The 15,332-nt window shown below is 39.0% G+C and overlaps 1 protein-coding gene across 2 annotated transcripts; it reads right to left on the bottom strand.

Moving 5' to 3' along the window:
- Positions 1–6,315: 6,315 nt before the first annotated feature.
- On the bottom strand, positions 6,316–14,673 carry LOC124261051 (acetylcholinesterase-like). 2 transcript variants are annotated; one of them, XM_046695371.1, is made up of 4 exons: positions 14,576–14,673; positions 9,168–10,646; positions 7,233–7,417; positions 6,316–6,775 (listed from the first exon to the last, which is right to left on the bottom strand). In XM_046695371.1, the coding sequence occupies exons 2-4, from the start codon at positions 10,637–10,639 to the stop codon at positions 6,675–6,677; spliced, it is 1,758 nt and encodes a 585-aa protein (XP_046551327.1). In that variant the 5' UTR covers positions 10,640–10,646; positions 14,576–14,673; the 3' UTR covers positions 6,316–6,674. The 2 variants fall into 2 exon arrangements, with proteins under 2 accessions (XP_046551327.1, XP_046551328.1); XM_046695372.1 differs by having other exon boundaries at positions 7,236–7,417.
- Between the last annotated feature and the right edge of the window lie 659 nt (positions 14,674–15,332).

The following is a 15,332-nucleotide window of genomic DNA, read 5'->3' as shown; positions in this document are numbered from 1 at the left end:
GGATTGTACATGAGACTCCTTAATATGGACTCCAGACGACTGGCTCATCAGTTTTCGTTTGGAAATCTCGTCGTAAGCGAGACCAAGTTTATAGAATTCACCTCAAGTTTGATTTCATTGGAACCAGTCATTTTGAAGACCTTAATCATGCTTATGACAGGAACTATTTAGTATCTGGTATATAAGGGAACATGATGGAAGATTTTATGACTACTTAGATTCATCAAATCAGTCAACCAACAGGACGATGTTGTGTCCATGGCAGTAAACTAAGAACGTTTATACTTTTATAAAAGAGTATGAAAAAGAACCTTACGTTTACAGTCACCTTAGTAGACCACAGATAAACTCGTTTGGCAAGTTAGATGCTACGTAGCACCTCTTTCAATGGAGACAGGACGCTACAACAACACACAATACTCAGAAAGTAGGTTATATACTCCCTTGACCAGAATCAAACTCAGTCAACCTCCAGGAAGAAATGGTGTCCACGACAAGAAACATACTGTACTTTTAAAATTCAACATGAAACAGAACCTTACGTTTACAGTCGTCTTAGTAGAACACAGAGAAGCGTCACTGGCAAGTTCAGATGTGGGGTAACACCTCTTCGAACTCAGACCAGACGCTGCAACGACACTCTTTTAGAAGAAATAATACACATGCCCATTATGTAGCGATGTTATTTAGGATGAAGCACACGTTTTACCACATTGTCCAGTTTATATACATGCCAGAAATGACCTCTACGACAACTGTATTTTAACTTCCACAGAATGTGCTAATTTAATTGATACTCAGAAAGTAGGTTTATACTTTCTTGACCAGAAGTAATTTTATTTGCCGTCAAGGCCTGCAAAACTATTATATCTATCTACAAACAAAAATTGTATGATGCTATTGTATAGTTTTTTATGTATTTATGTTTATAGGTAAATGATTTAGATAGTGTCTAAATCGTCATTATGTAACGTGGTGAATGTATTTGTTTTTTTCGTCCATATATCTCAGTTTATGTTTTTGTATACTGTTATGGTTGTTTTTCAATGATGCGGTTGTGATATGTTGATTTTTTATGTTAAATATTTTCTCAGAACAATTTACTAAATGTCTCACCTTACTAAATGTTCTATACGTATATGTAACTTTTTTATTATGTAATGTAAATAGGTAAGACTTTAATAAACTGTATGTCTGTCTGTTTGTCTGTCTGTCTTCTGAGGCTAATAATTCTGTTAAAAAAATATTTGAAGTTTGCTTCTAGGTCAACATTGTGCACAGAGCTGAACTTGAGCATTCAGTTCACGACTGACACCCGAGGAAAGGTTACCGTTATTTATGGTTCATATTTATTATCATAGTTTGTCACTGCAGACTGTTATATAGGAGAAGGACGATCTGAGCACTGAACACTGAGTGAGTGAGTGGGTATGACTTTACGTCGCCTTTAGCAATAACCCAGCAATATCACGGCGGCGGACACCAGAAATGGGCTTCACATATTGTACCCATTAGGGAAACGAACCCAGGTCTTTGACGTGACGAGCGGACGCTTTAACCATTTGGGTACCCCACCACCCATATAACACTGAGAATCCAAATGTTAATACTGTGTACTGTAGCAATTAATAATTGATAAACAAAACATTATTAACAAAATCCATTTTTGATTGTGGATAACTTTGCAACGACGAAATAGTCCATCGTTAACTGGGAGGACCTCTTTACTGTTTTTTAATGCTTATGTCCAGTACACTTACAACTACATGTACCGTTGACAAGCGTTGTGTGTTTTCTCAGCAGAGCCTCACGAGGATCTTTCGTAATAGACATGTCATGCTCTGAATGTCCTGTTTCAGCCTTTGATAGAAAGGGCGCCATGCAAGGTCGTCGCTGTTTGTAGGACAGTAAGCGAGCATTGTGTAACCCATACCCTATTCAAGCAACACTGAATAGACGAGAAATGTTTAGTCACCCTGTAACCGTTGGTCATAACAGTGGACTTATATGGCATTTCGCCATAGTATGAGATAAGGAATGTTTTCTATCGTTTCACGTCGGAATGTTTGTTTCTTTAACGCCTCACCCAGCCTTCGTCCAACTGTATGTCAGTGGTCTGTAAATAATAGAGTCTGGTCGGGAAAATCAACATTATGAAGATCGATCTACGCAAATGGGATATGATAACAAGTTTCAAACAAGTCAGCGAGCCTGACCACCCGATCACGTTAGTTGCCTCTTACGACAAGCATGGGTTGCTGAAGACCAATTCGAAGCCGGATCTTCACGGGTCACGTCGGAATGAACTTGGTCTGGCGGGAGATGGATATCACGAGAAGGAAATAGGAGAACTTTTAGATATACAAAGTTCTATCTGTTGCAGACTTGCACTGGGTAGTCTATATGTGGCAGGGACGAGTATATAGAAGCGACAAAACCCTTTCCACATTCATAAGAAATCGTAAGGAAAAGATTGCTAACGGGGGCTATAATTAGTTGGGCGATTAAACTTGCAAAACAAAATCTAAAACTGAAGAGCCGACGAATACCTAATGCATGTTAGCACATGCTTCATGTATGTATGAGATAACACGTTCTCAGTAAAGTGCAGATTCTGTTACTTTTGTTCGGTTAAGTAACATCCGGGATTCGAATCCACACTCTCGACCAACTCAGCCACAGCGGTTAGATCGTTGACTTTATGTGTTGGCGCTTAGATGCCTGAGTCACAAACTTTAGTCTCCACTTACAACCATAGCCTGATGGGGTACAGTAAGTCCATATCATTCAAGGTACATTTTATCTACCCCTGGTTATAAACGCAGAATATTTGTCGTTTCTATTTTGGCTACAATTTCTCAATATCGCCACCGACTGAAGGAATGGTGTTACTCTAGCTGTCCATGCAGGTAGCAAAAGTACTGTAAGTCCCCATGGTCCTTTGGTCTACCTTTCAGTTGTTTGCGATCTCAGTTTTATATTGTTGTTCTGCAGAAATATTGTTTTATGATTATATGCTAGTTTTAAGTTTACATCTGTGATTGTCGGGATGTTTTACATCATTGGTCGAAAGATATTTATATTGCCTGAGTTTATATCTATCATACAACTCTCATGGTAACGATGTGGCTGAAATACTGCCGATGGGAAATTAATTTTAACTCACTCACTCACTCACTCACAAGAAGCATAGCGTGTTGTGACTGTATTAATTTTAGGAGAAAGTCATGCAGATCAGTAAGTATATATTGATGCTTACTGCACATTGTATTCATTAGACGCTACTTTGGAATAGGTGCAGCTGACCTTTTTCTCGATAAGACATGGACAATATCCCAGCAATATCACGGCGGCGGAGACCAGAAGTGGGCTCCACACATTGTACCCACTGGGGAAACGAACCCAGGTCTTTGACGTGACGAGCGGACGCTTTAACCATTAGGGTACCCCACTACCCATATAACACTGAGAATCCAAATGTTAATACTGCGTACTGTAGTAATTAATAATTGATAGAAAAAAACATTATTAACAAAATCCATTTTTGATGGTGGATAACTGTGATACGACGAAATAGTCCATCGTTAACTGCAGGACCACTTTACTGTTTTTTAATGCTTATGTCCAGTGCACTTACAAGTACATGTACCGTTGACAAGCGATGTGTGTTTTCTCAGCAGAACATCCCGAGGATCTTTCGTAATAGACATGTCATGCTCTGAATGTCCTGTTTCAACCTTTGATAGAAAGGGCGCCATGCAAGGTCGTCGCTGCTTGTAGGAGAGTAAGCGAGTATTGTGAAACCCATACCCTATTCAAGCAACACTGAATAGACGAGAAATGTTTAGTCACCCTGTCACTGTGGGTCATAACAGAGGACTTATATGGCATTTCGCCATGAGATATGATATGAGATAGGGAATGTTTTCTATCGTTTCACGTCGGAATGTTTGTTTCTTTAACGCCTCACCCAGCATTCGTCCAACTGTATGTCAGTGGTCTGTAAATAATCGAGTCTGGTCGGGAAAATCAACATTATGAGCATCGATCTACGCACCTGGGATATGATGACATGTTTGATCAGTAAGTATATACTGATGCTAACTGCACATTGTATTCATTAGATGCTACTTTGGAATATGTGCAGCTGGCCTTTTTCTCGAAATGACATGGACACTAGAAACAGGCTTCACAAAAAGAACATGGCCCGATGACGTTATAGTCCCATTATGCATTGGGGGTACACATGGAGCAGTTGTTTACATCCGGTAGTTAAGGGAGCATTACGTTTCAACTCAGTCACGTTAATAGTTACATTACTACAATTTATCATACAACTCTCATAGTCACGATGTTGCTGAAGTACTGCCGATATGAATTAACTTACTCACTCACTACAAACATAGCTCGCTGTGACTGCAGTCCTTTTAGGAGAAAGTCGTGTAGATCAGTAACCATATCTTGACCCTGACTGCACATTTGTTTTCATTACACGCCACTTTGGAATGTGTGTAGCTGAAGAAAGGCATGGACTCCAGAAACAGGCTTCACAAAATGAACCCTGTGGGAAATCGAACACAGGCTTTGGACAAAGACCTTATGTGGTATGTAATAATACCAGTTCATACAATCGTGCACACCCGCCGGTGATATATGTAACACAGTTATCGTCACTGTTAAATATACACCAATTCAGTTAAATAGTCATGTTTTATCATGCCACGCTGTCGAACAATAATTACTGGGAATACAATAACAGTGCGAAACGAAATCCGTCCCTTGATACACCTCTCTACAATGTTCAAGACCCGGGTTGGAACTGATCTTGTGAGGACCGTGAGAAAGATTATCCATATCATTAAAAGCATTATATTCCTGAGACCAGACTTATCATACCTTACCAATTCACGCCAACCAGATGACACATCACAAGAAGCTATTTCGGTCATACACTGGGAAAATAGCGACAAAGCCTTTCCCACAGGTTATCGTGGATTGTCCTATTTGACTCAGCATGTGTAAATTACCATCAAATTGTTATGATACCAGATTTTCCTGATGGTATACTACTCCACCCCTACGGTTTCTCCCTTCAAAACTAAATGCAAGGTTAGTCAGTGTGAATGTATGGTACAAGTCAAAATAGGGAATTGCATCAGGCATGCGGTCACTGATATGTCAAACTGTGAAATGTCATTCACATATTTAACATAAAACGTTTTGAAAACTTTACTGATATCTTGCGTGTTATAAACTTGTTCAAATTATCATATGATTCTGTTTGAAATCTTGTTAGCAAAACTTTCCTCGGGAAGATGTTGACTTAGCTAAACCTTTCCAGAAAAAGAACTGGAATTGGCCACACTTTTCTCAGGAACGAACTGGACGAGGCCAAACCTTCCACAGGAAGGAAGTGGATTTTGCCAAACCTTCAATGGGGAAGAACTGAATTTGGCCAAACATTCCAACATCTTCTTCAATGTATGCAATATCAAAGCCAAACTTTTCAACTATACTGACTGTAAAGAAAACCGACAACTGAAGAAAACTGAGTATGATAGCTTTTTTTATTATTTTACACCAAAAGTCTAGAAAAAGACATCCAATACATGAACATATAATATGTCGACGTTAAAATACGATTGATATATTGTCTCATCCAAACATAGCGTTATTCCAGTTTATTTTATTAATCGTCTGAGTGCCTATGAGTACAATTCAGAGAGAAACAGGTAGTATTTCCATCACAGGGGATATATAAGTATAAACTATGATAAAAATGACAAAAGCAACATGGTGTTTTTTAATGTACAACAAAATTGATTTTAGTAATTCAGGGATTTAGTAATTGAGGGATTCAAATCTAAGTAATCATAACACATATACGTATATTCACGTAAACTTAAATAGATTGTCCTAAAACTGTACACAACGGTACAGAGAAAACCACACATGAAAGAGGCTACGAGAAATAGGCATGTAAGGATCATGTTTAGATGACAAAGGTAAGATGTTTACAATAAAAGAGGCTATGTGCAATGAGTATACAAATAATTCTTAATAAGTTAGCATCTCTGTTAGTACAAAAATGAGAAAATGACGTCAATAGGCGTTACAAATCATACCAACGTATAGACATGTCAACTTAAATGAAACAGATTGTCCTATAAATGTATAGAATGGTACAGAGATAACCACACATGAAAGAGGCTACGAGAAATAGGGCTAGGCATGTCACCATAATGTTTAGATGACAAAGGTTAGGCGTTTACTATAAGAGAGGCAACGTGCAACACGCGTGTAAATAAAATGCTGAATAAGTAAGCATCTGTGTTAGTACAAAAATAAGAAAATGAATACGAGACCATTTCAACAGCTGTTTTGCAATATAAAAAAGGATTTGGTATTATATACAAACGGTCACATGATCTCTTTCGAATCGTATGTTACAAATCATGTCACTAAATACTTATTAGAGGAAGTCATCGATTAAACTATACATGACAAAATTTTCTTTCTGCATATATTCAACAGTTTCCAATCAAACTTTTCTCCCAGAAGCGAAAAGAAACAGAAGAGCTTTGTATTATCCGATGATTACGTTACACGAGCCTCCCTTCTCGGGATTTATTTTGTGATTTTTCAGTGAGTACATTGTGGATATCGCTCCATGTTTACACACTCACTAATGCTGCAAGTACAGCAACGAGACACGTGTTCACAGTAAATGACATCCTGCTTCCACTGGTGTGACATCTGTAAACCTCAGTTGTTGCTGAAACAGAAGAATCAGGAATACTTGAGTCACAGAAACACCAATGCTTTTGAGTGTTGTTTGATACGTTTTAATCAGATACCACGAATCAGCTTGTTTATTACAGTATGCATCAAATATGACCATTATGATACGCAGTGACGTTTGCAGTTCAACAAAGTGTTTTCCTTTCTTGCGTATTAGGGCCATAATAAAGTTGTAAAAGTACTGAAATGCCCAAATGGAAATACCAATTTGCTATCAAACAACTAAATGTGATAGGGCTGTTGCATCCTAGAGAGTGATGTAAGTATCATTTGATAACAAACTTTTCTTAAACAAAATCACTGATACTCTACGATAGGACCAAAGCACCGATGTCCGAATGTCCGATGGAGTTCAGTCGTTCAGGCGCCTGACTACATCAATGTCCACATAATTCTACGACACATACCTGTGCCAAAAAAAGAATGAGACTTACTGCCTGTAGATGTGTCTTTGGTCTTTCGGATCAATGGCAAGAGAGTGTTATGGAAAACACACTGCGACTTTCTCATGCCCTGCTCTGTGGACAGTCCGGACGAGGAGAAGACCAGGAAACGTTCATCCATCCAGTTGTACGTCGGCCATTGGTAGTTTGGTGTTTCCGGAAGGTTGGGGTTTCTGTGAAAATGGTTGGACTACCCTTTAACATAACAGTTCCCCACTTGCTGGTGCGATTAGTAACTTATCGTTACAAACTATTTTAAGCAATTATGAATATTCACATTTATATAGAACATATGGAGTGAGTGAGTTTAGTTTTACGCCGCAATCAGCAATATTCCAGCTATATGGCGGCGGTCTGTAAATAATTGAGTCTGGACCAGACAATCCAGTGATCAACAGCATGAGCATCGATCTGCACAATTGGGAACCGATGACATGTGTCAACCATGTCAGCGAGCCTGACCACCCGATCCCGTTAGTCGCTTCTCACGACAAGCATGGGTTACTGAAAGTTCATTCTAACCCGGACATTCATCGGTTAGACAACATATGGATTTCTCATTACACCACAAAGTGAAACTGACCAATCAGAAAACGCAACTAACCCCATATGGTCTTGTACAGTAAGTAATAATACACGATGGTTGTTACTGACGTGATATACACGATTTTATATTCTGTCCACCTGATGTAAAATGGGCCTGTGGTCCCTTTACCAAAACTTTCTCTTTCGATAGTTGTCTCTCTTGATATTCTGTCCGTAACACACATCTCACATATTTCACAGGGAATCGGTGTAACAGGGATTCGTATGAAAAGACATTAACTTATGTAGTGAGTGAGTATAGGTTTACGCCTCTTTTAGCGATATCCCAGCAAAGTCACGGTGGGGGACACCAGAAACGGGCTTCACACATTGTACCAATGTTGTGATCGAACTTGAGTCTCCGGCAAGACGAGCGAACGCCAAGGTACCCCAACACTGTATGTAACAGCATTAGGTAATTAAAATCACCTTAAGAAATAGCATACATACACTACACACAGGAAATTAACATCACTCTCCAAAATACAATCGTCAAACCGTTATGTAATTTCATTATCTATGACAACTTTGACATAAGGCAATGCTCAACAATTCCAACGCTGACAAATGAATTTTTTATGTACATGTATTGATTGTCTTTCTCGTGCAATAGTTTTTTTTGAGAACAATGTATCATGAAAGCTATTTTCAATGGTTCAGGTTGATTCAGTTTGGTTAGTTGCAAATATTCCAGCACATGTTAGAATATCGCCATAATGGCCATATATTCCATGTGCTTAGGTTCCCAAACCCTGAGTTTTAGCCAATTGTTTCCGGGGGAAGTAACCACACATACCTCGAAAGATGTAGAAATAATGTGGAAATAATAAGTCAGTGCAAAACCTCAGAAGCAGATTTCATTTAATCTAAAGACAAACAAACTGTGAAAATCACTGAATGAATGAACCACTGAAAATGAATGAGGACACCAAAATGTTCGCGAAGTTATCGAAAGTTATAAAACGATCATATAATTCACATTGTTGATCCTACGAAGGAAGCGCTTGCTATCTTCGAAAGTTCTACCCCACAGCGACAACATGCAGGCGTTTAACTTGAATACCCAACTCGGACATTCTGACCAAGACAGAGGATAGGGCCACCTATAAAAAGCTCTCACAAATGAACTTTCGCTTTAACTCTTTTCTGATTCTGGTTGATTCAGTTTATCTCACGTGACGATGTAACTAGTGATGATAACCAAGCAGCATAAGATTGCAAACAGTTTGTTATATCACTGTGAAATGTACGCCCCGATTACGATGAACAGGTACATCTGCTCAATTACCGCCGATTATAATCACGATTCCTTTCACATCCACAACAAGAATTACTTACCCACTTTTAGCAAAATTCGTCCAGTAAGTCATCATGCTCCGACTGATTGACTTATCCACATCTGTCGAAGTAAAGGCATCCCCGAGAGGATGTCCAAACACCGATTCTATCTCGAACGAATGAGGAACTCCCATCCATTGTGGTAGTGGCAACGATGGGATCCTATACTCAAAGGAATACAAGTAAACATTGTTATTTGCAGAATGTGCAGCAGCTAGTTTGGTAGCTGGACACTTAAAGAAACTGTCTCCAAGAACTCCGTCAGCACTGGCCAAGTAGTTTGGATGTAGAGAAGGGACGTAGATATCAGCATACTGAGCGGTAATAGCTTTGGCAACGGCAGACGACTGTCCACTTGTTAGGGCATTTACAGTCGTTAGGAACTGTGTTCTGTTGATATTAAGTTGATTTGTAAATACAGGAAATATTGTAGGCAAAATCGCAATGAGGAATGCACTGCCTTCATCTTTGTTCACCCCCAGAAGGATGTCCACTTGCTTCATTTGTCCTTTTTCAATGAGTGATGCAGGAGAATCGGGTAAGAAATGACCATCCACGACTGGACCGAATTGTCCATCACCTGAAAGGAGTGCCTGATTTTCAATTACCGTTTCTGGTGGTAGATCTTGGATACATTGGAAAATGTCAGCATCAGATTTTGCATTACAGTTCGACAGCTCTGCAAGTCTTTTAGTGCTTCCAATAGCCTTTGATGCTTCAGAAAATGCCCATGATGCATCTGGGGTACCACTTTGAAGAATGGCACGCGTGAAGAAGTCACGTGATATTGGCGATAACAAATGGAGACCAACCGAGGCTGCACCTGCACTTTCTCCAAATAAGGTGATCATGCTTGCATCTCCGCCGAATCTTCCAACATTGTTCTGAATCCACTTCAGGGCAAGGGCCTGATCCATGAGACCTTGGTTACCAGGAAACGTGTCAGGTCCAAGATATAGAAATCCATGAGCTCCTAAACGATAGTTCATGGACATTACGATGACGTTGTTTTCAGCAGCAAGATACTGACCATGATGCAAAGGCATGTTGATAGATCCTGTCAGATATGCCCCGCCATAGATCCAAACCATGGTTGTAAGTTTCCTACTAGTTGTGACATTAGCTGGTGCCCATACATTGATGTAGAGACAATCCTCACTGAAGGTGGACGGAATTGCTCTCCAGGGCATACCAGGTGAAGGTTCAACTGCTTGAAGGCAAGATGGTTTCATTGAACGTGCTTCCTTGACTTCCGGTGTCCAAGAGTCCATTGGTTGCGGGTACTTGAACCTGAGATCACCTATGGGTGGTCTGGCATAAGGAATACCATAATACGTGTCAATGGTCTTTCCAAGGACAGTTGATCTGAGACCAACAACATTCCCATGCGTAGTGTCAACTTCCTGTCCAGAAGCTAGCTGTGGTGTTGTGAGGAGGGATAGGACCAGGGTGCACAGCAGTATCTGCATCATGGTTTGTCTGTGAAATGAGTAAAATAGTATTGTGTAAGTGAGTGAGTGAGTATATCATGCCACAATATAATTCTAAAAACCCCAAAGTGAAGAAACTGAACTGTGGCCACTTTCTGACAAAGTATTTGACAAACTTCAACATGCACTTATCATGAAAACATCTTAAGGATGATAAAATGATTTTTGATTTGTATTCGAAAGCTCAAAATTTAAACTACCTCATGGGCGAGAATGTTTAGTTTCGCTAAGAATTCATGTTTTGGAGGTTGTAAATAGATGAAAGTATGTTTATAAGTTTCGTGACATATTTCAGCTACGTTAAAGTAATATTTAAATATCTCGCCCATGGGCCAACCCTTTCTTAGGCACATGGGCCAGATATTTCTACTTTTGCTCAAATGTCATGTTTTTTTCAGGTTTTGGAGGTTGTAAAGGAATGAAAGTATGTTGATAAGTATCATGTCACAAAATTTACCACTTTTGATGTACTTGGACTTACTATACTAGACTACAATATCACAGTCAGATTTTAGCTAGCATTTAATGTTTAAAAAATAGCTCTATTCGGACAATACAACAGATAAAAACAGGCAACCTACGTACAGTACTTGTGATACCTGCAAGGACCCTGGGTAGATTTACATCGTCCCCTCAGACGTTTGTGATTGTGCTAAAATTTAGCCATCACTTAAAAACACATATCCCACAATTAAAATCCTAGTAGGTCTAAATTTATTTCGAATGATTTTTGGGACTTACATACTCTCAGGAGGAAAATATATGTACTCTACTTCAATCCCCTTTGAAGGTGAAAACGATTTATTGATGAAATCAGTGCCACGAACATACAGAGACCTATTTGAGATCACTTCATGTCTGAGGGCATTGACATGTTCAAAGTTAAAAAGCAACATAAACATCCTCAAATTATTTGAGTTTTCACACAATAACTCACCTGAAAGGCACATTGTCTTTAATAGTACATATACATAAATATCAATGTCTTTTCAAAAGAGTTTTACACACTAAAACGTGCACGGCTTGAAAAAGGTCAAAGTTTATTGTATTCCTATCGTAGTAATAGCCCATTTCTGGTGTGCCCCGCCTTGATATTGCTGGAATATTGCTAAATGCGGTGTAAAAGTAAACTCACTCACTCTTACTAAACAGGGTTGTTCAATGACATACATCTAAATATCAATATATTTACAAACTAATTTTACATAACAAACATGTTAATGCACATAAGGAAATCTCACAAAATATCGAAATTCAAGAATATTCATTTGCATATCTTGGTATCTAAGGTTTGCAATGCCTCACCTATGTAAGGTATGTGACATATGTTACAAAACAAACATATGTTGCATATGTAATATTTCGTTTTACACTTTCTGAATAAAGTACAGATTTTAGTACTTTTGTTGGGTTGAGTCCCATCCGGGATTCGAACCCATATGCTCAGAGTCAGGCAGATTAACGCCAGCATAGAAAGTCAGACGCCTATAATATATACAATATATTTACACTCTAATTTCACATGACAACAAAAGTTTATACACATAACAAAAACCTTGGTACTGATTAGGTGGGTCAATCCAAACAGAATTCCCATTGGTCAGTTCAACACCTCATGCAATAAGACGATCGATTCGAGATTTTCTTTCTAACTCGGATGGTGAGTGGGTGAGTGAGTAAGTAAGTGGGTGGGTCAGTAAGTGAGTGAATGAGTGAGTGAACATGTGTGCAATCGGTAAAAGTGTGATTAAATGTTTTCGTGACAGACATTTAAAAAAAAAATCCCTTACAGTATTCATGAAATCCGAGAGTGGAAGTGTTTCAACCACTCACGATAGACTGAGTTTGCTCATTGATGACCGCAATACTCAGCAATACCCTAGCAAATTATTATTGTCTGTACATAAGTAGCTCTAGACAAGGCAACCACACACAGCAACCCACGCATGGGATATAATGGCATGCAAGCAGGGGAATTATATAATATTCACACTTTAATAAGGATCAAATCATGTATTCAACAGAAAAACTATTATGCGGGGTCAAAGTTACTTTAAAAATCTAAGCTTATTGTAAGCATGGATCCTAGGTTTCAGTATGTCATTGCATCTTGTGGATCCCATACCTGCTAATGACATGTGTTGTTTATTTGGCAATGACTCGTTCCATGATTTGCAAAATGGTTGATTGGTGCCATGAAAACCATTTTTATGGTTGCATGTATCAGGTACATAAGATTAGATTAAAGTGGCTGTTTGCCTAAAGAGGTGTTACCATATTATTATTTATCCAGTTTTAAATGGATACAGTTTCAAATTATAACTCTACGTTTAAGTATAGTTGTGAATTTTTGTGATCCTCAGCAAAGTGTGAGTAGTATATCACAAAACTTACTGTTATATTCTCACACGGGATTCCTGTGAGTGCCTCTATGTATGTGGTTATTCACATATCGATCCGATAGAGAAATGTTATTCAACAACACATGTTAGTCCTAAGAGGCGGATTTGGACAACTTATTCAATGAGAATCAGCTAATAAAATAACCACGTTTATTACCCACGTGGTCAACGTATGGGTAGTTGCATACTAATCTCGTACGTCACACGAGTGTCGTATCGCGTTGACCTGTGTCGTAACGACTTGACCTGAGATTCTAACGATTTGATTGGATAACCGATGACCTCTCAATTAGGTCACATTCTGACGTAACTATTTTTTCATTCATAACAAACACGTGAATCCATTCATTCCAGAACTTAAATGTAAACACCGCGAACGTTACAGTGTTGCTGTTTAATTGTGAGCCGAACTGAGACATTATACCCGTCGAAAAACGTAAACGCAATGTTTCCACCAGTGATGTTAGCCGAATGAAGCAACTGCAAACCAAGAAACGGGGTGCTACGGAGTAGTTTACTGTAGGAGGCTGTATGAGGCGATGACAACTGACATGCATCGTGACGTCGGTTACCAAGGCAGTGACGTCATTACAGTGACGTCATGCAAATATTTTACTACAGTGCAAAACACTTCCGCAACCTCTTTATGAAACCGGTTTCGGTTTGAAACCAAAATATGAACACAAATACGCTATTTTGTCAATTTAATGCATGTAAGACGTGGGTAATAATTAAAATACCACACTCGGCCTCATTACATACGAATTATACGAAACTCGTGACCTTCCTATGTTACTCGCTCGGTCAGATACCATAGGAAGGACACTCGTTTCGTATAATTCGTATGTAATGAGACCTCGTGTAGTATTCTCTATATATACTCCGTGTTCGCTGTAGGAAATAAAGCTTTCCTAAAACGCATAGCCCCAAGAATCTTGGGTGTGTTTTCACCGCAGGTGTATGCCCGAGCCAGAAAGATTCGATGTCTCTCGGGCCCTCATTCAAGTGAATTTAGTTTTATGCCGCTTTTATCGATATTCCAGCAATATCACGGCGGAGGACACCAGAAATCGGCTTCCCATATTGGGAATCGAACCCTGGTCTTCGGCGTGACAACAAAACGCTTTAACCACCAGGCTACCCCACGGCCCCGGGTCATCATTCACAAGTCACCTTAGCTGAGTGAAACTGTATTTTATTTTGTTGTTTCCTTCGGGAAAATACTTTTAAAATTTTTTTTATCCAAGGACACAATATGCTTTGCGTGTTAAACATGCAGGTAGAAAATATTGTGCTTGAAATGTAGATTCATATTTGTGGGAAACACGCAGGTTTTTTGCGTTTATGCGAACACTCATTCATGTCACGCTTTCAAATTCCGTTAAAATCGTGGACATAAAGAAAAGGTTAATTAGACATAATAAAAAAAATAATTCAAATGTTCATCAGAGTTTTAGATTTACTCATTGAATGAGTGGTGCATTCTGTTTATGGAAGAGATAAAGAGAATTCTTGCCTTGACGGAGTTATGAAACCGTGGAGAGCTGTGTAATGTGTGGAGCACACCTATCCCTGTGTGTTCTCAGCCGTCGCCCTCGTTGAAATAATGACAACACGTCATGTGTATTCAGATATCTATGAGGTTGCTAAACCTGTTGTAATCTAGCTCGTTTTTCATTGGACGAAGTTAGAAACCTCTGGCCCAGCTACACTGAGTCGAATAAACGTGAACCTATTTTCAGCTGTGCTCGGTAAACTGGAATGACCTATTTACTGTGTTTAAGCCCTGTGACAAGCTCAGTGTGTCCCAAGGATCTCTATAAATAACGCAAGCAATACTTTCATTTGGTACGTTGTCTTTTGAAAAATGATCCCAAAGTACTAAGTGTGTACTTTTTGTATGTCTGCTCAGATAACGAAAAAATAAAGTTTTTCTGAGATGTAAGGGTGACAGTTTTCTTTCATCATATCAGGGTATTTATTTTCACATCGGCGGGGAAACTGGAGATAGCAAAAGACTTCATGTTATTTCACTGCGGAATAACAATTCAGGACTGACAGAAGTCTGTTGCCGACTTGCTGTGAAACGCTATGCTCCTGCTATGCTAAATGTCATACCAAAGGAAATATGTCTAAAGGCAAGGGGCCCAGTAGTTACGAGATTTACTCGTCACACCGAAGACCTGGGTTTGATTCCCCACGTTAAAATGGATAAAAGTATAGGATTATCCCTATTTGTGTAACTTATTTTATGAATGAAAAAAACCAAACGA

Source organism: Haliotis rubra, unplaced genomic scaffold, assembly GCF_003918875.1.
Source record: "Haliotis rubra isolate DU_JTF1 unplaced genomic scaffold, ASM391887v1 Scf787, whole genome shotgun sequence".
Taxonomy (NCBI): domain Eukaryota; kingdom Metazoa; phylum Mollusca; class Gastropoda; order Lepetellida; family Haliotidae; genus Haliotis; species Haliotis rubra.
This window is presented reverse-complemented; position numbering and strand designations above follow the sequence as displayed.

Excerpts from the sequence above, each read along its gene's own strand:
- LOC124261051 (XM_046695371.1), bottom strand. The coding sequence starts at position 10,639 with ATGATGCAGATACTGCTGTGCACCCTGGTCCTATCCCTCCTCACAACA. Across the intron at positions 7,418-9,167 it reads ACGAATTTTGCTAAAAGTGG|AAACCCCAACCTTCCGGAAA; the intron begins GTAAGTAATTCT and ends CCATTTTCACAG. Across the intron at positions 6,776-7,232 it reads AGACACATCTACAGGCAGTA|CAACAACTGAGGTTTACAGA; the intron begins AGTCTCATTCTT and ends CTTCTGTTTCAG.